An 18872-nucleotide genomic window follows, 5' to 3' on the forward strand; every position below is an offset into this window, starting at 1 on the left:
GAGCTAGTTTGTTTATTTTTCATCCTACTTTCCCTCTCTTCCCACTACACAGTAATATATTATCAAAATAAATATATGTCAAATATTCAATGTCTATTCCAAATAAATTTTAATGAATATTATCGCTTTAATAGAAGTAAAAAAATATAATTTTAAATAGACTGTATTTTGTAATTAACATTTAATTATTTAATTAGGATATATATGTAATAATTAAAATTATAAAGGAATTTGTGTTCCATAATAAATAATTAAACGGATATAATAATTATTAAAGAGTTCTAATTTTTTCTTCGAAAATGTACATTATTTTTATTCACGTGTTCTCTCTATAGAGTTGACAAAGTTATATATGTATACATTATTATTTAGCAAAGTTTAATAATTTAAATTTTTGCGATACAAATTCTTTGGCGAATTTTTTTTCGAGTTTTGAACTCTTTTTCGCGGCATTTTTTTGAATCAATCACAAAATGACCCGACTCGCAATAAGGTTTATGCATCTTATCGCAGGCAAAAGTCTTTTACCTGATACGCGGACAGAAAATTGGATTCAACGGTAGAAGCGGCAAGAAGAATAGAAGGTCTTGTACAAGAAGAGTAATTGCCGAAGCAATTTAACTAGTGGCGACGTAGAGCTACCCTCGCAATATACCATGCTGCCGATACAAAGGTAAAACATCTCTCAAATGTCGAAAGCTTCTCATTCTGTCGTTAATCCGATGACGTAAATAAGCGCAAAATAATATCATAAGCTGCTAATAAAAATTGATTATTACTTACAGAAATAATTTTTATACAGTTAAAATCTTTTAAGATCATAATTCTAAGAGCAAAATTTGAAAAGATTAAGAAACAAATTTTTTCTATTTATAATTAATCTATCTTCTTTCATTGTTATCTGAGCAATTCGAAACAGATAGCTAATTACAGTTGTAGAAATGACAGGAGACGAGGTACGAAGACAGAGAAAAAGAGAGAAAGAGCTATGAAAAACTACTCTCTTTTATACATGCGAGCTAACAAAGCTTGCAGTCTATCTGCCGAAGCAAGCGCGGTCACAAAGTGATCTCCTTCATTAGAGAGAATACGTGAAACAGTAAGCTCATAATTCTTCCACTGCTGTACAAATCATTAATTCCTTTATTAAACCGTGTTATTTAATTGTAAAAATTGTAAAAATTTATTCTAAAAATAAGAAAAAAAAAAAATTGAAGCTTATCTACTAATTTATATATTTACGATTATAGTAACAAAAATAAATATGAACAAAGTGATAAAACTATATAATCTGTTTCACAAGAATTTGCAGTAATAGTGAGACTATTATGTCTTTATTAATGCAATTATCACTTGCGAGAGAAAACAGGTAATTAAAATTTTAATAATCATACGAAAAAAATCATATTTTTCATATTATATAAGTTATATAATTCATCAAAACTATATATAAAAGAACAGTTATAATACCGATTATATTCATATAAATCTCATAATTTATATAATTGCATGTAAATTAATTTATAATTATATTCTAAATATTTAATTTATTAAAATTTTTCATCTTCTTTTCTTAAATAGACAAATAATACTTTTTTGTACGAATCAGAATGCATAGAAAAGAATGAGAGAAAGAGAGAGAAAGCAAGATCTCTCGACAAAAGTCGCTAAAATTCTGCGCATCCAACGCAAATCAATCACCGGTACGCGTACTTCGGCAAATATCCCCTTTCTAAAGTAAATGGCATTTGAACTAAGAGAGCCTGCTTAACATGCGAAGGTTTTCTTTCAGTTTCATCAAACTTTCAGCTCTTTGAACTTCGAACCTCACCAGGAAACACTACCCTATGAATGCTCGGAAGCGTTTATGCAGCCGAGTATGAAGAAAGTTACTGGCGGCGCAACGGAAAATTCAACCGCGACTTTTCCCAGGACGCCTCGAACTTCTGACACGCTGACCTACGCGACTTGCTCTGTGTTATTGGAGAATCGTACTACAGATTCTTAAATGTTTGAAAAATGAAAAGAAAGCTTCATAATAGAGAGGCGGATGATATAGTAGAATAAAGTAAAAGTTAACGTAAAAAAATGAAAAACTTCTTGATCAACGTCGATAAACATTATCCATGTACGTATAGAAAATTATTTTTATTTTAAATAAAACTTTAATTCATATAAAAAATGAATTCTTTTAACTTTAATAAACAATAGATTCTACATAAAATATCACAATTTCGCTGAACTGCAGTACATTAAATATTGGATTTTTTTATGTATTGTGACTCAACGAATTTAATTGTTTCTGTGTAAATAGATTTTGTCATAATATCACGTTGTGAATTTTTATTTAAAATATTGTTTTCCATGTTCTGTATATAAAATTCCCATTTTATTTATAGAATAAAATATGAAATCATAAAAATTGTTGTAAAATAAAAGAAAATAGAATTTCATAATCAACTTTTCTCGATGTTCTGCCTGTAAATGCTTTAATTCCTCTCATTCACACTTCATTTCAATCTTTTTCCGATTTATCTATAGCACAAAAGAAATCAAAAGCGAAAATATTGAAAAGGTTAATTCTTCAAAGAAACTTTAATTCTTTTGTTTATATATTATTGCGAATATAATAATAAATAAAATGACAATAAATAAAACATAAGATTTTTCCACGTTTTTCTTTACATCGCACACGTAAACTTGACTGAATTTCAAAGGAAAAAACCTGGCAATATTTTTGATTAAAGCGTAATAGCGACGTTCTGTAAAATGAGAATTAGTGTCGTCTATTCTTCTCATGCAAAAATCGGAATTTCAACGAATTAAGGATACCGCACACGCAATTCTAAAGAAATAACGATTGCAAAACATTGCTATGACACGCAGTACCGATTTCGTTATTGCAACGGAGCTAATCGAATCGTCACCATCAATTCAAACTTAGAGCGATGTGAATCTGTAACTTGCGAAGGAACAATGAACGCGCGATGTGTGTTTTCATCGGTATGTGAAGAGCTTTACGCAGACAGGAAAATCGCTCGTTTCACTGCCGTGTTGGACAACGAAATCTCCAACGGCGAAATTTCGAAGAGCGTGAGAACCCCACGGACCATAAAGAGAGATTTTATAACCACGCGGGAGCCTATTAAAATACATCCCTTCCGACGAATACCATGGCACATGTTTGAGAGGTTTGTAATTCCTCGCTTAAATCGTCACAACAGTAGACCAGAAATGTGTCTTCAAATATTTCGACGTCTCGAGCTAACAAAATTTGGTTATATGTATAATGAAGCAGCGATACAAACGTAATAAAACCAGTAGTATTTCATTTCGAGTGTAATAAAAAAACTCACATTTAAAAAGCAAAGCGATGAAATTTAAAAAAAAAATTTTATTAAAATTATATTTTTTATATAGAGCGTATGTAGAGCGATAAAGAGAAATATAAAAATAAAATATATTCTACAAGAGGATATTAACAAAAGACAAATATAAAAAAAGTCTTTTAAAATGTAATTAGATATGCATTATATTATCTATCCCTTTTTCATATTTCAGTTGAAATGTTCCTCGTTCTGACTTTGAGAATTTTTGCACATAGCTTACCTTTCTTATCTGTTAAGACGATCTTAAATTAAGACTAGGTCCCTAAGTGCCACCGCCCAAACTCGCCCAAGTTTCCCTCTCGCAAAGTTTCCCTGCGGTAAGTTGCGGCCAAAGTGGCAACGAGCGGCAATAAAGCGGCCGGCGCGTCACGCACTTTTACTACTCGACCGCGGAAAACTAACGAAATCGTTTGCATCTCTTTGCATAAGATCGCCTCTCTCACGCGCAAACCAAGCTTGATTCTCGAAGAGGTAGCGTCACGACAGCCTCGTTTAATATCGATTTAATTAAATCATTTTCAGAGCGCCTTCCCCATCTCCAGCTACCTCTCATCTCCAAGATCCATCCTCCTCCCTTCCCCGCCCCTCTCTCTCTGTCTCCCTCATCGCCCCTCGTCACCTCTCCTTCCTCGATTTTACCACCTGTCTGCCATCTTCCCGTCGAGAGGAGCTCTCCTGCCGGAGAAATGCCGCTATCCTCGCGCGTGATTTAATTCTCTCGAGGGAATTTAATTGAGGAGCGGCGCTTCTCAGAACGATACGACGAAGGGCGACCGCCCGCGGCGGTTAGCCCCGTAATATGTTAGCCGTTTAACGTCATTCGCCGGCTATTTTTCACGGATGAAAGCCGCGGTCAGGATCGACGAGTAATAGAAAGTCAAGGTCAAGACCATAAACCGACGAGACGCAATTATCGAACATTAACTTTGAGGATAATTATCGTGATATCGCATTTCAGCAAATCTTATCAATATCAATATCATTAGTTATTATTCAATAAATAATACTTTTATATGTCAAACAATTTTAATATGAGAGATTATTTTATATCAAATATGTGTATTGCAAATATTTAAAGCAAGGATAAAATTTAATTGATTTTTTAGTATGTAGTAATTGAAAAAATTGATTAATAAATTCTTCATTAATATCATGGGTAATTATGAATATAATTTTAAAAAAATAGGATATTTATAATATATTGCATACATAAAAGACCAATGATATGATTTCACAAATATTATTGGCAAAGTTAATTGACTTCAATCCCAATCGTGAAAGTTCAAGCCGAGATCTGTGAAAGAGAGAGTATTTTCGTCGCGCTTTCGCGCATTATATCCGCTTTGTGGAGTCCGTCACGTGCTAATTTAATTTATTGCGGAAATATAATTAAATGACATGCGACAATAGCATGTGGCTATGACGTTTATTGCTCGAATACGTCGGCTATTATTTATTGACGCCCAAGTTATTCGGCTTATTCTCAACTAGAGGAAATACGAGAAAATATTCAAAAAACTGCATGTGAAAGTTAATGTCGATCAAACGAGAAATTAAATGAAATTATTGCATGTTACAAAAAATAATAATATATAATTTGTTATATATAATTTTATATATTTTATGTATAATTTTTTTATGTATAATTTTGTCCCCATAAATACAATATAATAATACCAATAGATTCATTTCTTACTTTATAGCTGTAAATGTAATCAGTCCTTTCATAATTTCTTTTTTCTTAAAACATTTAGAACTTTTTCAACCAATCTCGGTTAACTTCAACCAATTTAATTGGTCCCTTGTCTCTTTCAGTTTTAATTTTAGAAAATTAACTCTGATGGCAAGCAGTTTTTGAATCAAGATTATAAATAACTTTAGAGCGTTTTTATAAGCTAGAAGATATTTTTATGTTCCGGCAAGAGAAATTAATTCGATATCGCAGCACAATCTTATTATTTGTAGAGCAACATGATAACTCAATATGCTTACTTTTCACGAAACAAGATTCTGGAATTTCAGTTCATTTTCTTCTCGTCACCTTCGCGCAACGTTATTAAAAGAGGCACGCAGCGACTTTGATAAATGACATTTCCGCCTACTTGAAAAATTGAAATAACTTTTCACGCGGTCTGGGAATACAACATTCCCCCGCCGAATTTCCGACACGCTCGTATATCTCGGGCGGGTTACCTAAATTCGTGAGAAGGAGACTCGATCCCGCGACTTCTCGAAAAATAAAATCTACCGACGGAATAATTCGACGGAATAATTCAGGAAACGCCGCTCGTCGACCCTTCATCCCCTCCGCTGTAAAAAAGAATATCATTCGCAAACGATATGGACGACGAAAAAATTCCGCAATCGCATTACGGTCCGCATAATTTAATACTTTGGTTAACGTCTTCGTTATCATCGGTCATTGTTATGTGCGAGATATCGGATACCAGGACACAGGAAATAATATCGATCCAATCAGGAAGGAGAAGCGATTTAACGCTTTGATTCCGCGGAATTTCATTCATACCGCATGCGGAATTTGCGCGCGCGCGCGGAGGAATTCTTATTTAAATTCCATCGATCGCTAATTATATCATATGCGACTTCGCTGCGATATTCTTTTCTTCGCCTGAAAGCGAGAATTCCGTTTACGATATTAATTTTAATAATGAATACAAAACACGCGATAGATATTAATACGGCAAGATCCCTCCTCCCGGAAATTTAGAATAGCAAGAAAATGTTTTAGTAAATTCAATCAATTAAATATTAGACGAATAAAATGATATTAAAATATCGTGAGTTTGTATCTATTTTTGTGCATTTCAGTGACAATCACTAAAATTTATAATTGAAAATAATAACTCACCGAGTCTGTAATGAGTGATATAATCCTAACGCGATGGACACTTACCTGTAACAAAAAAAAAAAAGATACAATTAATATAAACAATTTATAATGCAATTAAAATATAACATATTGACAGTGAAAGTAATTAAAGTCCTTCCCATAATAAATAATAGTTATATAAGAAAGCACATGTGGTAAAATAATAATTGCGTAGTATAGCGACATAATAAAGTGCTCGCGCCGTGTATGTGTCAACTATGAATGATTCTCGAGCGATCCTTCTGACCAAGGTTATGGTCATGTCATAGTGTAGACAGATGGGGCGGAATTGAAAATGATCGATGACCCAAGTGTACCAAGTATAAACTTGATTTAACTGACATTTCGTCTTCGCTCTTCCAACATCACAACTTTATATATCGAAATTTTATACATCAAAATTTATAGTGTGTCTATACATTGCTATCATTCTTCACTATATCTACTATATCAGCAAAACTCGCGGCTACAATTTTTCTCTTTTTTTTTCCCATATTGAATTACGAATGTAGATTTATTTCGTTGTACATCATGTCGAAATAAAAAAGTATAATACAAACCAAAACATTTAGTATTTAAATTTCGAATAAAAAAAAATTGATTCAAAACTATGCATTCTTTTTTTCACTTCAATATAATTTTTGAAAAATAAAATTCGCTACTTTTGCTTTCCAAAATCCATTGTGTCTTCGTTTCGATCCGTACATATTATCATTTTTTTTTTTTTTCTTTCGATTATCGTCGGACTTTGAATTCTCGTCCGGGTATATTTTAATGAACAAGACGAGAATTAGAAGACGAGATGTTGCGAAGCAGTTCATACCGGATTCATCTGCGCCGAGAAGTGGCGTAACCCATTTTGGCGCGCGGTAATGGGATCATTTCCGACCCAATAAATTTCACTCCGGCAAACTAAACTCGTCTCTCACTGTCGCCTCTCTCCTCCCCCGCGGCACGTGTTGTGTACCTGTGTTTGCCTGCACCTGCATACGCGACCGGAGAAGAGCGTCTTCGCTGCGGGAAGGCAATACAAGTGAGACGCAAGTGTGTTCAATGTACCGTATCGGTGAAACGACAATCACTGTCTGAGGCTCGAGAAAACCACGGTGCTCATCCGCAATGGCTTCCGCTACATCTTCGTAGCTTCGAGAGGCACTGGGCCTTGGCAAGTTAATTTCGTAAGATCTAAGATTTAATGAAAGAGGTAACGGGATGAGGTAAAAAGACGGAAGAATAATTTTCCGCGGTGATGAAATTAATAGCTATCATAAAATTATGTAAGAACGATAAGTACACTCATTTTTTATCAAAAGTCACATGAATAATTGCAATTGTTCGTTTTATTATAGGAAAAAGTCTGTCTTAATAATCTAATGGTACAAATTTCTCCCTCTTTTATATATTTTGCAATATTCCATAAACTTAAGATATCTTATTAACCCATGAAACTCTAGATAATTTAAAACATAAATTTAAACATATGTATATATAATGCGATATTTTTTATATAACATAAATATAGGAAAATTATTCATACAACATAAAACAGGACTTGATGTTTAAATTATGCGAAAATACTTGTTAAGCTCTGCTATGGTGGTAGAAATACGCTTTCGTGCATAAACATTTGTTTTTATATGTCTCCACGGATAGTTGTCGTTATCATTGTCGTTGAGATCTCAATTTCGTAAAATGCTCAACGGCTTAATGGCTTTTCGACAGTTAAGATCTTACCAAGACGAGTATTCCCGAAGAGAACCCCCGTTTTTTCCCCGCGGTGGCAACGACGTCGTAACCTTCGTTTTTCTTAAACGCATTCTCGGGTTTATCGCACGGAACGCGATTGAAGAAGCTACAAAATGTACCGTTCTCCAATTTTCCGTATATTCACAATCGAGGAAACGATAAGTATTGTCGAAATGAATTGGCAAATATCGTAACACTCCCAAGAGTCTTCTAGAGTACTTGTCAATTTTTTTCCTTGGATATATCTATACAAAAAAACTTAATTAAACTTTACATCGCATAAGATAATTCCTGTCGAATGCTAAGAGCAAATTTACAATCATTCGCTCACCAAATATTTAATTTTCTTTTATAAAAATATCAAATTAAAAATCACATGTACATATAGAAAAAAATATAAATAAAATAATTGAATATTATAAAATTAAAAAAAAAAAATCTTTATGATGAATAAAAATAAATTTAGAGAGAAGAAAAAATTGCTCACGCATTGTTTTGTGCTTTTAAAGTTGGACGAAAAATAATTTTATTAAGTTTAATGCTCATTAAGAGTATTACGTATCGGAGTATCTCTGATATATCTTGGAGAGATTTTGCAATTATTACGAGCTTGCATGAGTACATTACACGAAACCAATAACTTCCACGCTACCACTGCGAAATTACTCGGGACGGAAATCCGGTACTCCGAGCGGTGCTTAAGACGGAATCCCCCAGCTAACCGGAGGCGCGCCCCCGAGATCCAGATCTCCAAATCTAGAGTGTAGAGTCTATCCCCCGTAGCTAAGACTAGACTGTTAGACGCGGGATTTCGCGGGACATAATCTGGAAAGCTCCGTACCTCATAACCCATGCTCTATGAACCCGACGTGGAGCGGCGTGCCGCGATGCCAAACATAGGCGTGCCTATCGAGCGAGCTATTGCGTCCTTTTACATATATGACACCCGTGAATGGCGTTCAAGCGCGCGACAGTCATCCCAAAACGCGGCAGCACTTTACTTCATATCGCTCGGCTGAAGATTCGTTTCAAATAGAAGCAACGTCTCCTGTCACGAAATTATTAATGAGATATGGAATTACGCTTATGCATCGTGGTAACCAAATTACTCTACCGAGAGAGAGAGAGAATAAGTTTGTGTACTAGCAGAGTTGGTAAGTGTGAGAAACTCTGAAATTTACTGTAAATACTGTAACGGCACAATTTAATGAAAACTTAGATAAATCTCTCTCGAGTATGTGTCATATTATACTGTCAGAAAATATATTTATACACGACACCAAATTTTAATAAGAGTGGCAATCTCTTTTTAAGATTGTAGAAAATTAACGAATTCGATTCTATATTTTTTACAATCTTTATTTGTTACATCTAATTGTGTAATATATAATTTATAGAAAACCGATCCATCGTTTTCTCTGTAATTTTTAAATATTAATTAAATAATAATATTTAAATAAATATTAAATAATATTTATGTGTTTCAAATTTATTTGTAAGTTTGTTATTTCTACGATAAAAATCCGTTATTAAATAATACTTTTATTTGTATTCACAACTGAGTAGTGCGCAAATTTGAACGGCGTCTCTGTTTCCAAATTGAATTTCCAGCTTATCGAGCGTGAATTTCGATCAAATTTGCATGATTAATGTAATTGAATCGGATAAGCTAAATGTTTAACAATTTAAGTACCGTACCTTTACGTACGGTTGCTTAAACATCAATCGTGCAATTGCAATATTTTATATAATTAATTACGGGTAAAACATTGATCGTTTTTTAGAGTTAAATCCCATATTTTTTTAAAATATCGCAAATATATTATGATATAGACAAACACGAGTAACATGTCCGAGAAGGAATCCCAGCATAATTTATTATACAGCTTGCACTCTCTATCTGCCTTTGTGCAGCGAGTTGTGCGAGAATTCAACCGAGTTTGCGTTCGAAATCAGCGCATACTCTCATCAAGCAGAGGCGTTCATTAAAACCGGAAACGTTCGGAACGTTGTATCCCCCGGCTGTGGCTGGCCGTCGCGCGGTTTCCTGGTAATCGAATATTCGCGTGATCAAGGAGGGACAATCTGCGCAACACGATCGCGTGTCAACCTGATCTTCTCGAGTAAGACCGCAATTAACTGACCTACCTTGATTGAATGGAGCCGAAAGAATGAAGCCGTCCAACTGAAATGTGACGGATGCGATGGTTGCGTCCATCGTTCAAAGAGATCGAGATTGCGGCTTCCCGGTCTGGGCAAGCCAGCTCTGTTACTTGTCGATCGAAACACGCGGGAATTAATTAATTAATTTGCAGAGTCTCCGAGTAAATCAATTTAACTCATCAAGCATTTTAAGAAATATATCTAATACGTACATATAACTTTTTACCGAGAGAATATCAATCTTATTTCAATTTTATTTCGTCGTAAAAATCTCGATACGCTTTCTAATGCGGTGGATATGCGTTACACGCTTGCTTTCTTTGGCTCCCAGTGGTTTCCATTTCTGATAATGAAAATTGATTCGGAGCGTCGAGTATACTAACACCATCACTGAAGGAAGCACCAACCTTGCTTCCCGCAAACAAACGTCAAGAGAGAGCTCGCTTGACCGCGCCGTGACGCTCGTAGGAAATTACAAGAGCGTACCTGTCAGTGGCTAACGCGATTACAGTCGTCTCCGTAAAGACGAATGTTCCTTTTACGCTGGGCTCTACCACCTGGTCTTAAGTGCATCCGCGCGTTAACGTCCAGATGACTTTATCTTACGGAACAGAAGTATCACCTGGCTAGCTGACGGATATTGCCCTCTGCCTCATTCTAAGTCGAAATGTTCCTACAATATTATCATTGTGCTTGTTTCATTTCCCTATTATTTCCCTTTATTTTCAACTATTAGAAAAAAGAGAGCACATATTAATTAACGCTATAATTATTAAGTAATATAAATATATTATTCCTCTCTCACATATTTTGCGAAACACAAAATGATGTAAAAATATGTAAATAGTTTACTTTTATTTTTTTTTTTTTAATAATAATAATCTCCGTGTATCGTATAATTTATATATAAAAAAAGAGATATTTTTCTTAAAGTGTAAAAAGATATTCTACTTTAGATGAATGGATATAAAATTTCTCAGTACATTAATAAGTCATGTCTTATTAAAAAATTTTTTTTTTATTTTTATTGCAAAAAACCTACCGTTCTAAGCACATTTTTGATTATTTTAAATACAGTAAGGAATAAAAGATAAATTTCATCTCTTATATTGAACAGTTTTTATTTAATAATTTCCCCTTTCTTCATCGCTTCAATTTTCCCTGCAGATCTCTACTCATCGGGAAAAGAAAGTAATTAACACATTAATCAACATAATTCTCTTGAAAAACATACCTTTGTCTTTTAAACTTTTTCTTTATATATTTTCTCTAATTACTTATTCATTCATTATTAATTCTAGAAATTAAATTTTCAATTTTTTAGATACAAAAATTAAATTACTTTTATCGTGTGGAAATCGAAATGTAACAGAAAGAATATCTTTGTTAATTTTATATTTTAACAACAAAGTATGTTAATATAATCTCATATTTTTCTAGTTGCAATGATAATGGCATTGCTTCCAAAAAATAAAACAAATTTACATTCATATATAAATCTTTTCTATCTGTTACTTCTCGAACTGCGCAATGTTTTCGAATCTATATCTCTGGTGTCATGCGAGAAAAATATGAAAAGCGAAAAGACACTCGCATTTGCAACTTAAAAGACGCAGCTCGCATTTTATTTCGTTTCGCGAAGAATTATGAGCGACGAACCGACGCGATGTCGCCGCTTCGGCGGCGTCGAGACGCTTTTCGTACGAGATTTGAACGAAAGCGCCAACACACCATGTCTATCCGTGAGTGTTTCACGTTTTCGCTTGGACGTGCGACACGTGTAAACGCGAATTTAAAGGCCGTTATGCGGTGGGCAGTGAAGCACACGCCGCGAAATCCGCACTCGGTTAGCTAGTGAAACTTTGTTCAGAAATTCGGTCAGCGACTAGGAACAAAAGCACGAAAGTGAGAACTTTAGATAGCAGTCGACTTGTTTAGGATAAATTCTCACGAGACACGATTACAATTCATGAAATAAAAAATGCAATAAAACTGGCTGAGATATCTCACACACAGTTGAAGTATTATTATAAATTTTACATTAAAGTTTCCTAAATTTGTAGCAATTTGAAATATGTAATTATACGTATGTATACTAATTTAATTAAAAAAAGAAAGAGAAAGAGAGAAAGGAAGGTAAATTCAAAATATGTTTTTATTACAAATTAAATGGCCAAATCTATTTTTGCTAGTTATTTTACCTGATTATTAAATAATATTAATATACTGAATAAAATTCAACATCGCACCTCAAATTTCAGCATCGACAAAGATTAATTTTTAACTGACTCGAAAATGATTCCTTTTCATAAAATCGCCGATATTATTTTTTATTACATTCATTAAAAATATCCTCTACTGTTCTCTCTCTCTTTATTATTAATCAGCTATTAAATGCTCGGAAAAGTTTAAAAATAGATCGTAAACGATTTGAATAATCAAAGTAGAATGAAATTTAAATGCACCATTGTTGATAGCGTATATTTATCCGCTTTATCCTCGTGACCGATTTCGAAATGTCAATAAATTACATATTCCAATAGAATCACGTAGGCTTTACGACAAATCGGTCGTCGAATGATCACGTCTGCACTTTCCACGAACATGTCGTTTTCGCTCATATGCTACATTGAACACCGGCAAGAAAGATGGGCGATCAACTCGAGTTGACTTACAGTAAAAAGTAGTCAAAAGCAATCGTGCAACCCGCGTACCTTTGGAATTATGCAGCGCGTTCTTTCTCTCTTCAAGTTTCTCTACTTCCTTTTCTCTTTTCAAATTCTATGCATGTGGTTAGATTTTAGTAATATTTCTTATATCGCATTAATTCAAATCTAATTAAAACGTACTTATCGTACTTCTATTTGCATTGTTGTTTAAAGAAAAAATGTTGTAAAATTCTAAAAGATTGCTTGATGCAAATCAAAAATTATCGCTGCATTTTCAACATTGAGTATACAAATGAGTACGACAAACGATAATTGTGTACCCTTCGTTATTAATGTTCTTTACAGTTCCTATGCGTCATGGTAAAGTTATCAATTATAAACCTTCATTAAGTACGAAATAATCCCGTAACAAAGCGCGCACGGGGGAGATGGGGAGGGGGGAAGGGGGCGAGGGCAAGGAAGGGAGGGAGGGGCACGGAACGGCAGCAGCTGCTGTCATTAAATCTATCGCGACCTGGGCAGCATTTGCTGAGGGACCATGCGAGCGCACGATGCACGATGCATAGCGCAAATTCGGTGCATTAATCAAGTCTTCGATATATCGGACATCGATACCGCGACGTACATTGCAGGGGTTCTACGGCGACGAATAGAGGATCCGCTCGAGCCACACGTCCATCGATCCTCTTATAAATTATATATGCTTGAGAATATGTTCGGGAGCGCGTGCACGCGTGCATTTGCAAGGCAATGTAAACCTTCTCTTTTATTTCGCTCTTTTCCTCTCTCTCTCTCTCTCTCTCTGTTTTTCTTTCAGATTTCCACTCTCGAATTTACGATAGCAAAGTAGAGATCGCTCATATAAGCTCCAGCTATACGCACTATGTATCTGTTACGTGAGCAGCTTTTCAGACGAAAATCTCCGAGAATTCCCACGCTAATAATTCTCCCGAAGCTATCGGAGGAGACGATGAGAGAAGCGGCCCTTCTTTGCCTTCGCCGGCAGGGCGGACACGGGTGCGGTTCTTCATCGTCCATCGTAAATTTCTGGCGGCGAACAGCACTTTTCGCTGCTAGCGAGAAAAAGCCGGTAGTCAGCATCGAAAATACTGCCCGCGTGAGCGCGTGCAAAAATTTATGATCGCGGACCCCGCGAACGTCGCGAGAGGCGCACTCGAGGAAGAGAGCTCGTGTCTGCGTCTTCGCCCCGTTCGAAAGAGGGTCATTTAAAACCTCTTAAATTATAATATGTCAGATTTTTATACACTTCGACCATGAATTCTCGGACTAACTTAGAGATTTTTAATTTTAATCAAAATGCCATCAACAATTTCAGAAACAAAAATTAAAATTTCGTAAATTCAAGTATCTGAATCGAGATTTCACAAAGCTTTTTTTATAACGTATTGGAATAATTAAAATTAATTAAAAATTATCACTGATATGTTATAAAATAAATATTGCTTCATATATGTTTTCTACTACATTATTTATGTAGATTAAAAAATTTATTTTGAAAAAAGGACATAATAACTATCCAATCGCCTCTAAATCATGTTGATGATCTCTTATTCCAGCAACATGTAATACTTTTGTCAAGTGAAGACAAGAAGAAGGCTTATGATTTCGAGTTGCTGTTTCATAACTGTTCCAGTTTTGCGCTAGGAAGGAGATTACGTTAAAAAAATATATATAGAGAAATAGAAAAAAGAAAAAATCACGCGCACAACTATAATCCTCTTCAGAACCTCTCTCGTATATCGGAGATATATATTTTCTCGAACGCGTTCTCCGATTATGTATTTCCGAGTGCATTAAACTCCGAAGCCAATCTGACGAACTATTTGGATTCAGTCAACGTTACGTGGCTTGAATAAAAGTTGCGTAAATGCAACCTCCACCGTTCTAATTTAATTACGAGCGACGAATATTAAATGTCAAATCGTAAAGTTAATCATCGCGATTGATGTCGTCATATGCGAAAGCGATGTTATGTCATGTAGATAGATCTGCATAGATTGTATAACTGAATTTAAAAAAAGAAATTTATGAAGTTATCGACATTTAATTATGGATAATCGTAACAAAAGCTTTTACATTTATATTTACATTTCAATATATCTCTCTTTAATCAAAAGTTAAGATGATGGTCAATCTCTTCAAAACATGTTTGATTATTTAGAAAATTATCCGCTAATATGTCTTTAAAAATATAATCTTAAGTCAAATTAATGATTATTATTATATTAGATGATTACGAAAACTGATAGTACAATAATTTTGATTAAGAGATGAAATTCTATAATTTATAAACACCATTAATAAATGGCAAATGTTCATGTTAAATAAATGTGTATTCATCGCGCGTGAAACTAATTACGAATAAACATCTGTAATCTTTCCATATGAAAATATACTTTATCTTGCGTGGCTTGATTAATCAGGTATTTTGGTTGCCCGATTATTTGAGGTCAATCAAATTAATAAATATGCACAATGTGATAGAATTTCACCTTAAAAAGAAAAACGTACAATGCTGAAATAAACGTATTGCAATTACGCAAATGTAAAACTTGGAACTTGTCACGACGGCGGTGAACTTGCGCATTAATCTTCTAACAAAGCCGTTTAACTGTCCGGCCTCTTGGACGATCAACGTGGTTGCCCGCTATCTCATTAAACTTCCGCGCTCGCGATTTAACTAATTAAAACGGCGCAACTCACTGTTCGCGCGACTCGCCGCTCGACTCAAAGCAAGTTAATTGATTAAATTCGCTCAACCGATATTTTTCCTGCTTTCGTTTCTATACGTATATATCCGAGTATTGCACGCAGTATTGAGATATATAGGTGCCTTCGATTGACTTTCCGCTTAAAAATTTAGAAATAAAAGTGCGAATATTTTGTTTTTATATCTTTATATATCTTATATTTTATTTTTTTTTCCATTTCTTTTATAAGATATATTTTTATTTAATCGGTTTATACATTATAGATTTCTCTATAATAATATAAATCTAATGTAGAATTAAAAAAAAACCAATTTTTTTAAATATTCTTTTTTTTTAATAAAATGTGTTCAATTGCATTGTCTTGTTTCATATTGTGTTTCGTATTGTTCTATTGTACTAAGTGCAGTCATTGTTGAATTGATTATATAACTACTACTGACTAACATATGATTACGCCAAACAAATTACTAAACTGAGTATAGGAGTTTTATATTTCTACGTACATATCATTTTGATTTTTCAAAATAAAAAACAATTTTTTATCTGTTCTATAAAAAATAGAAAATACAATTTATCTCTTTTTTGTACCAAGCTTCTCGATAGTTTTTGACAGAATGAAACATGTAATAACTTGACATATCGCAATTCATCATAAATACGCATAGAGAATCCCAATATAAGATTTGCATTTTCCTGTTAAATAAATATTTTTTTAAATTTTTTTTTTACGAAATTTTATCCGCCGCAAATACTTGAAAAAGTGCATCGTTAAAATTTTGCGGTAGAACATATTCACGCATATCGCGAACCGGAGAAGCAATGCGTATGAAATATGCAAACAAAACAAACGATTGCGATGTGTAATTGCGCTTTTACGTAACTGTTATAAAAAATATTTGCATGCAAATTGATGCAAATCATATAATAGTCATTAAAATCACGTTCGCAATATTATCACGAGAGAAAAGGAAAGAGAGATTCGTACTATTTCATTATAAAGCTGTATATGAGTTAAGCTGTATATATAACAATCATAATATTACACGAATATTATTTTGACAATTCCGTCAAAGAATTTATAGTTATGGATCAGGAATTCTGCGAACACCCTACAGATTTCGATTTATGGATCACTTGAATCTCGTCTTTGTCGTTCCGTTATCGTCTCAAGCCAAACTGATAACCGGACTTGAATCACTTCGATTTCCTTCTCTTCGATTTCGCGTTTTTTACACCCAAAACATTACGTCGCCGTCGGTGCGACGACAATGAGAAAGGAGAGTGATGTCGGATGAGATACGACGACGACGTGAATGGATCCCGCGCGCAGGCGGCTGTTCCTCAGACGTAATAGTACGAACGAGACATGGATTATGCATGCGATTGTCATGGCTAATAGTAACGCCTTGCAAATGTTGTATTATCTTAGACGTAAAAAATATGCGTTTTGGAAAATCTCATTATTGAGATTTTACAAAATTATTAAACTAATTATAGTCGTACATTGATAAAGTTTCTTATCAATATAGTTATTAGTAATTATAATAATTATACATTGGCTACACTTTTTATTTCGTGGAAATTTAATTTGTCTTTCTACATTAAATTTCCAATAAAATATTTTATATTGCGCCTGCAAAAAAAAAGAAACAGCGTCAAGCTCTTACCACTCGCGTCTGTGAATTGCGATAAGATCTCTCCTTGCTGTGTCAGGCAGAATCCTCTACGATCTCTGAAATGTACGTAGAAGGAACGTGCCTCTCAATGTGTCTATTCGGTGGCTTGCAAGATGTGCTCTGTGGATATAGTTGCGCAAGTTTTGCTACGAACTGATAACTCCGACGCATCCCATCACACTTGAAACTATCCGGAGTCGCATCGCGCACCTTGTATAGCATCGCGTACTTTAATAATGAATTATCCACCTCTGCACGTTGACGTTTCTCACGTTACAATTAGAATTCTAAAGTAACATTATCGATTTAGAAATTTCGAGTTAAAGTATTTCCATGAAAATCCAGGATGATTTCTTTGGCCGTTGATTGTCATCGCGATAATTTTTATTATTATTATAATTGCATCAATCATTAAAATTGTTCATTATTGCAACATTAGCTTGCGTTCAGCCACATGATAATATATTTGCAATTTTTTAATGATATTATATGAGATCGATTTATTAAAAAAAAAATATTTGTCTTCAAGTTTATAATCCTTACTTTATAACTGCGAATATTTAATACACTCTGTTCTCTATATATAATATATGGCTGTAGTTGCAATCATATATTCGGTTTATAGATAGGATGATAACGTATTCATGAATAAATTTCTGCTTCGTCATTTTATGACTACAAGCTAAAATTATTCATACACGTGTATGATTGCACTGTAAACTTTCCTCTCATGAAACTTACATTCGCATCTTATCGATCGATCACATATCATCGTATCAATCCAATCACCGCGACGACTTCTTCTTATATCCAATAACTATCAAGTGCTAAAAACTAGGAAACGCTGCAAGTTAGAAAGCAAGATTCAAAAAGGAAACTCTCACTAAATTATATAAACATATATGACAATGATAACGATGATAATTACAACAGCATTCCTACTATAATTATTATATATAATTAAAATATAAAATTTTATTCATAATATAAAATTTTATTATAATTTCAAGTTGCGTTCTTTCATTTGTTAAGATAAATATCACTATGTCCATTATTTATTCACGTTCTGTTTCTTCAAGAAAGAGTTCGATTAATATTGATGCTGCAAATTTCTCCGTAAATTAGAGATATTACAATCTATATAAAATTCTGCAAGTACGAGATAAACAGAGGATTAAAGCAAAAATTCTTCACTTTTCGGAGATTGCATTGGATTTGAATTACGTGCGTTTGCGACTGAATGCAGCAGAATTCGCGACATGATACGTGTCTAGAATCGCACGCGAATAGACACAAATGCTCGTAGAAATCTTTGAAACGCGATGCGTGATCAAGTTCTCAAAACCGGTGAACAGACATACGACATGTATAAACAATCGGGTAAACACAGCGATGAAAAGAAGCATTAGCTTTAATATTAAAGGTTTAAATTTTCTCTGCTTTTATATTACATTCTGTCATATAAATATAGATAAAAGAATTAAAATTCTAATTTGAATTTAAAAAAATGTAAGATTTATAATTTTTTGTAATGTTTGCCAATACATATCTTACGTTAACAGCAATCATTCTTGAGTAATTATATTTTAAATTTCCAATATTAAAAA

At 33.8% G+C, this 18872-nt stretch overlaps 1 protein-coding gene across 16 annotated transcripts in view; it reads right to left on the reverse strand.

Annotated features, from left to right (window-relative positions):
* LOC126852729 (venom dipeptidyl peptidase 4-like) overlaps positions 1-18872 on the reverse strand; it is a 313446-nt gene that overhangs the window by 133981 nt on the left and 160593 nt on the right. For 8 of the 16 annotated variants that reach the window (XM_050597830.1, XM_050597828.1, XM_050597827.1 and 5 more), the window contains exon 3: positions 6259-6303. The exons of the other annotated variants lie outside the window; for them this stretch is intronic. In XM_050597830.1, coding sequence (XP_050453787.1) covers positions 6259-6303 — 45 coding nt within the window. The remainder of the gene's footprint in view (positions 1-6258; positions 6304-18872) is intronic. 16 annotated transcript variants of the gene reach the window in all.

This window comes from Cataglyphis hispanica, chromosome 11, assembly GCF_021464435.1.
Source record: "Cataglyphis hispanica isolate Lineage 1 chromosome 11, ULB_Chis1_1.0, whole genome shotgun sequence".
In the NCBI taxonomy this organism is placed as follows: Eukaryota; Metazoa; Arthropoda; class Insecta; order Hymenoptera; family Formicidae; genus Cataglyphis; species Cataglyphis hispanica.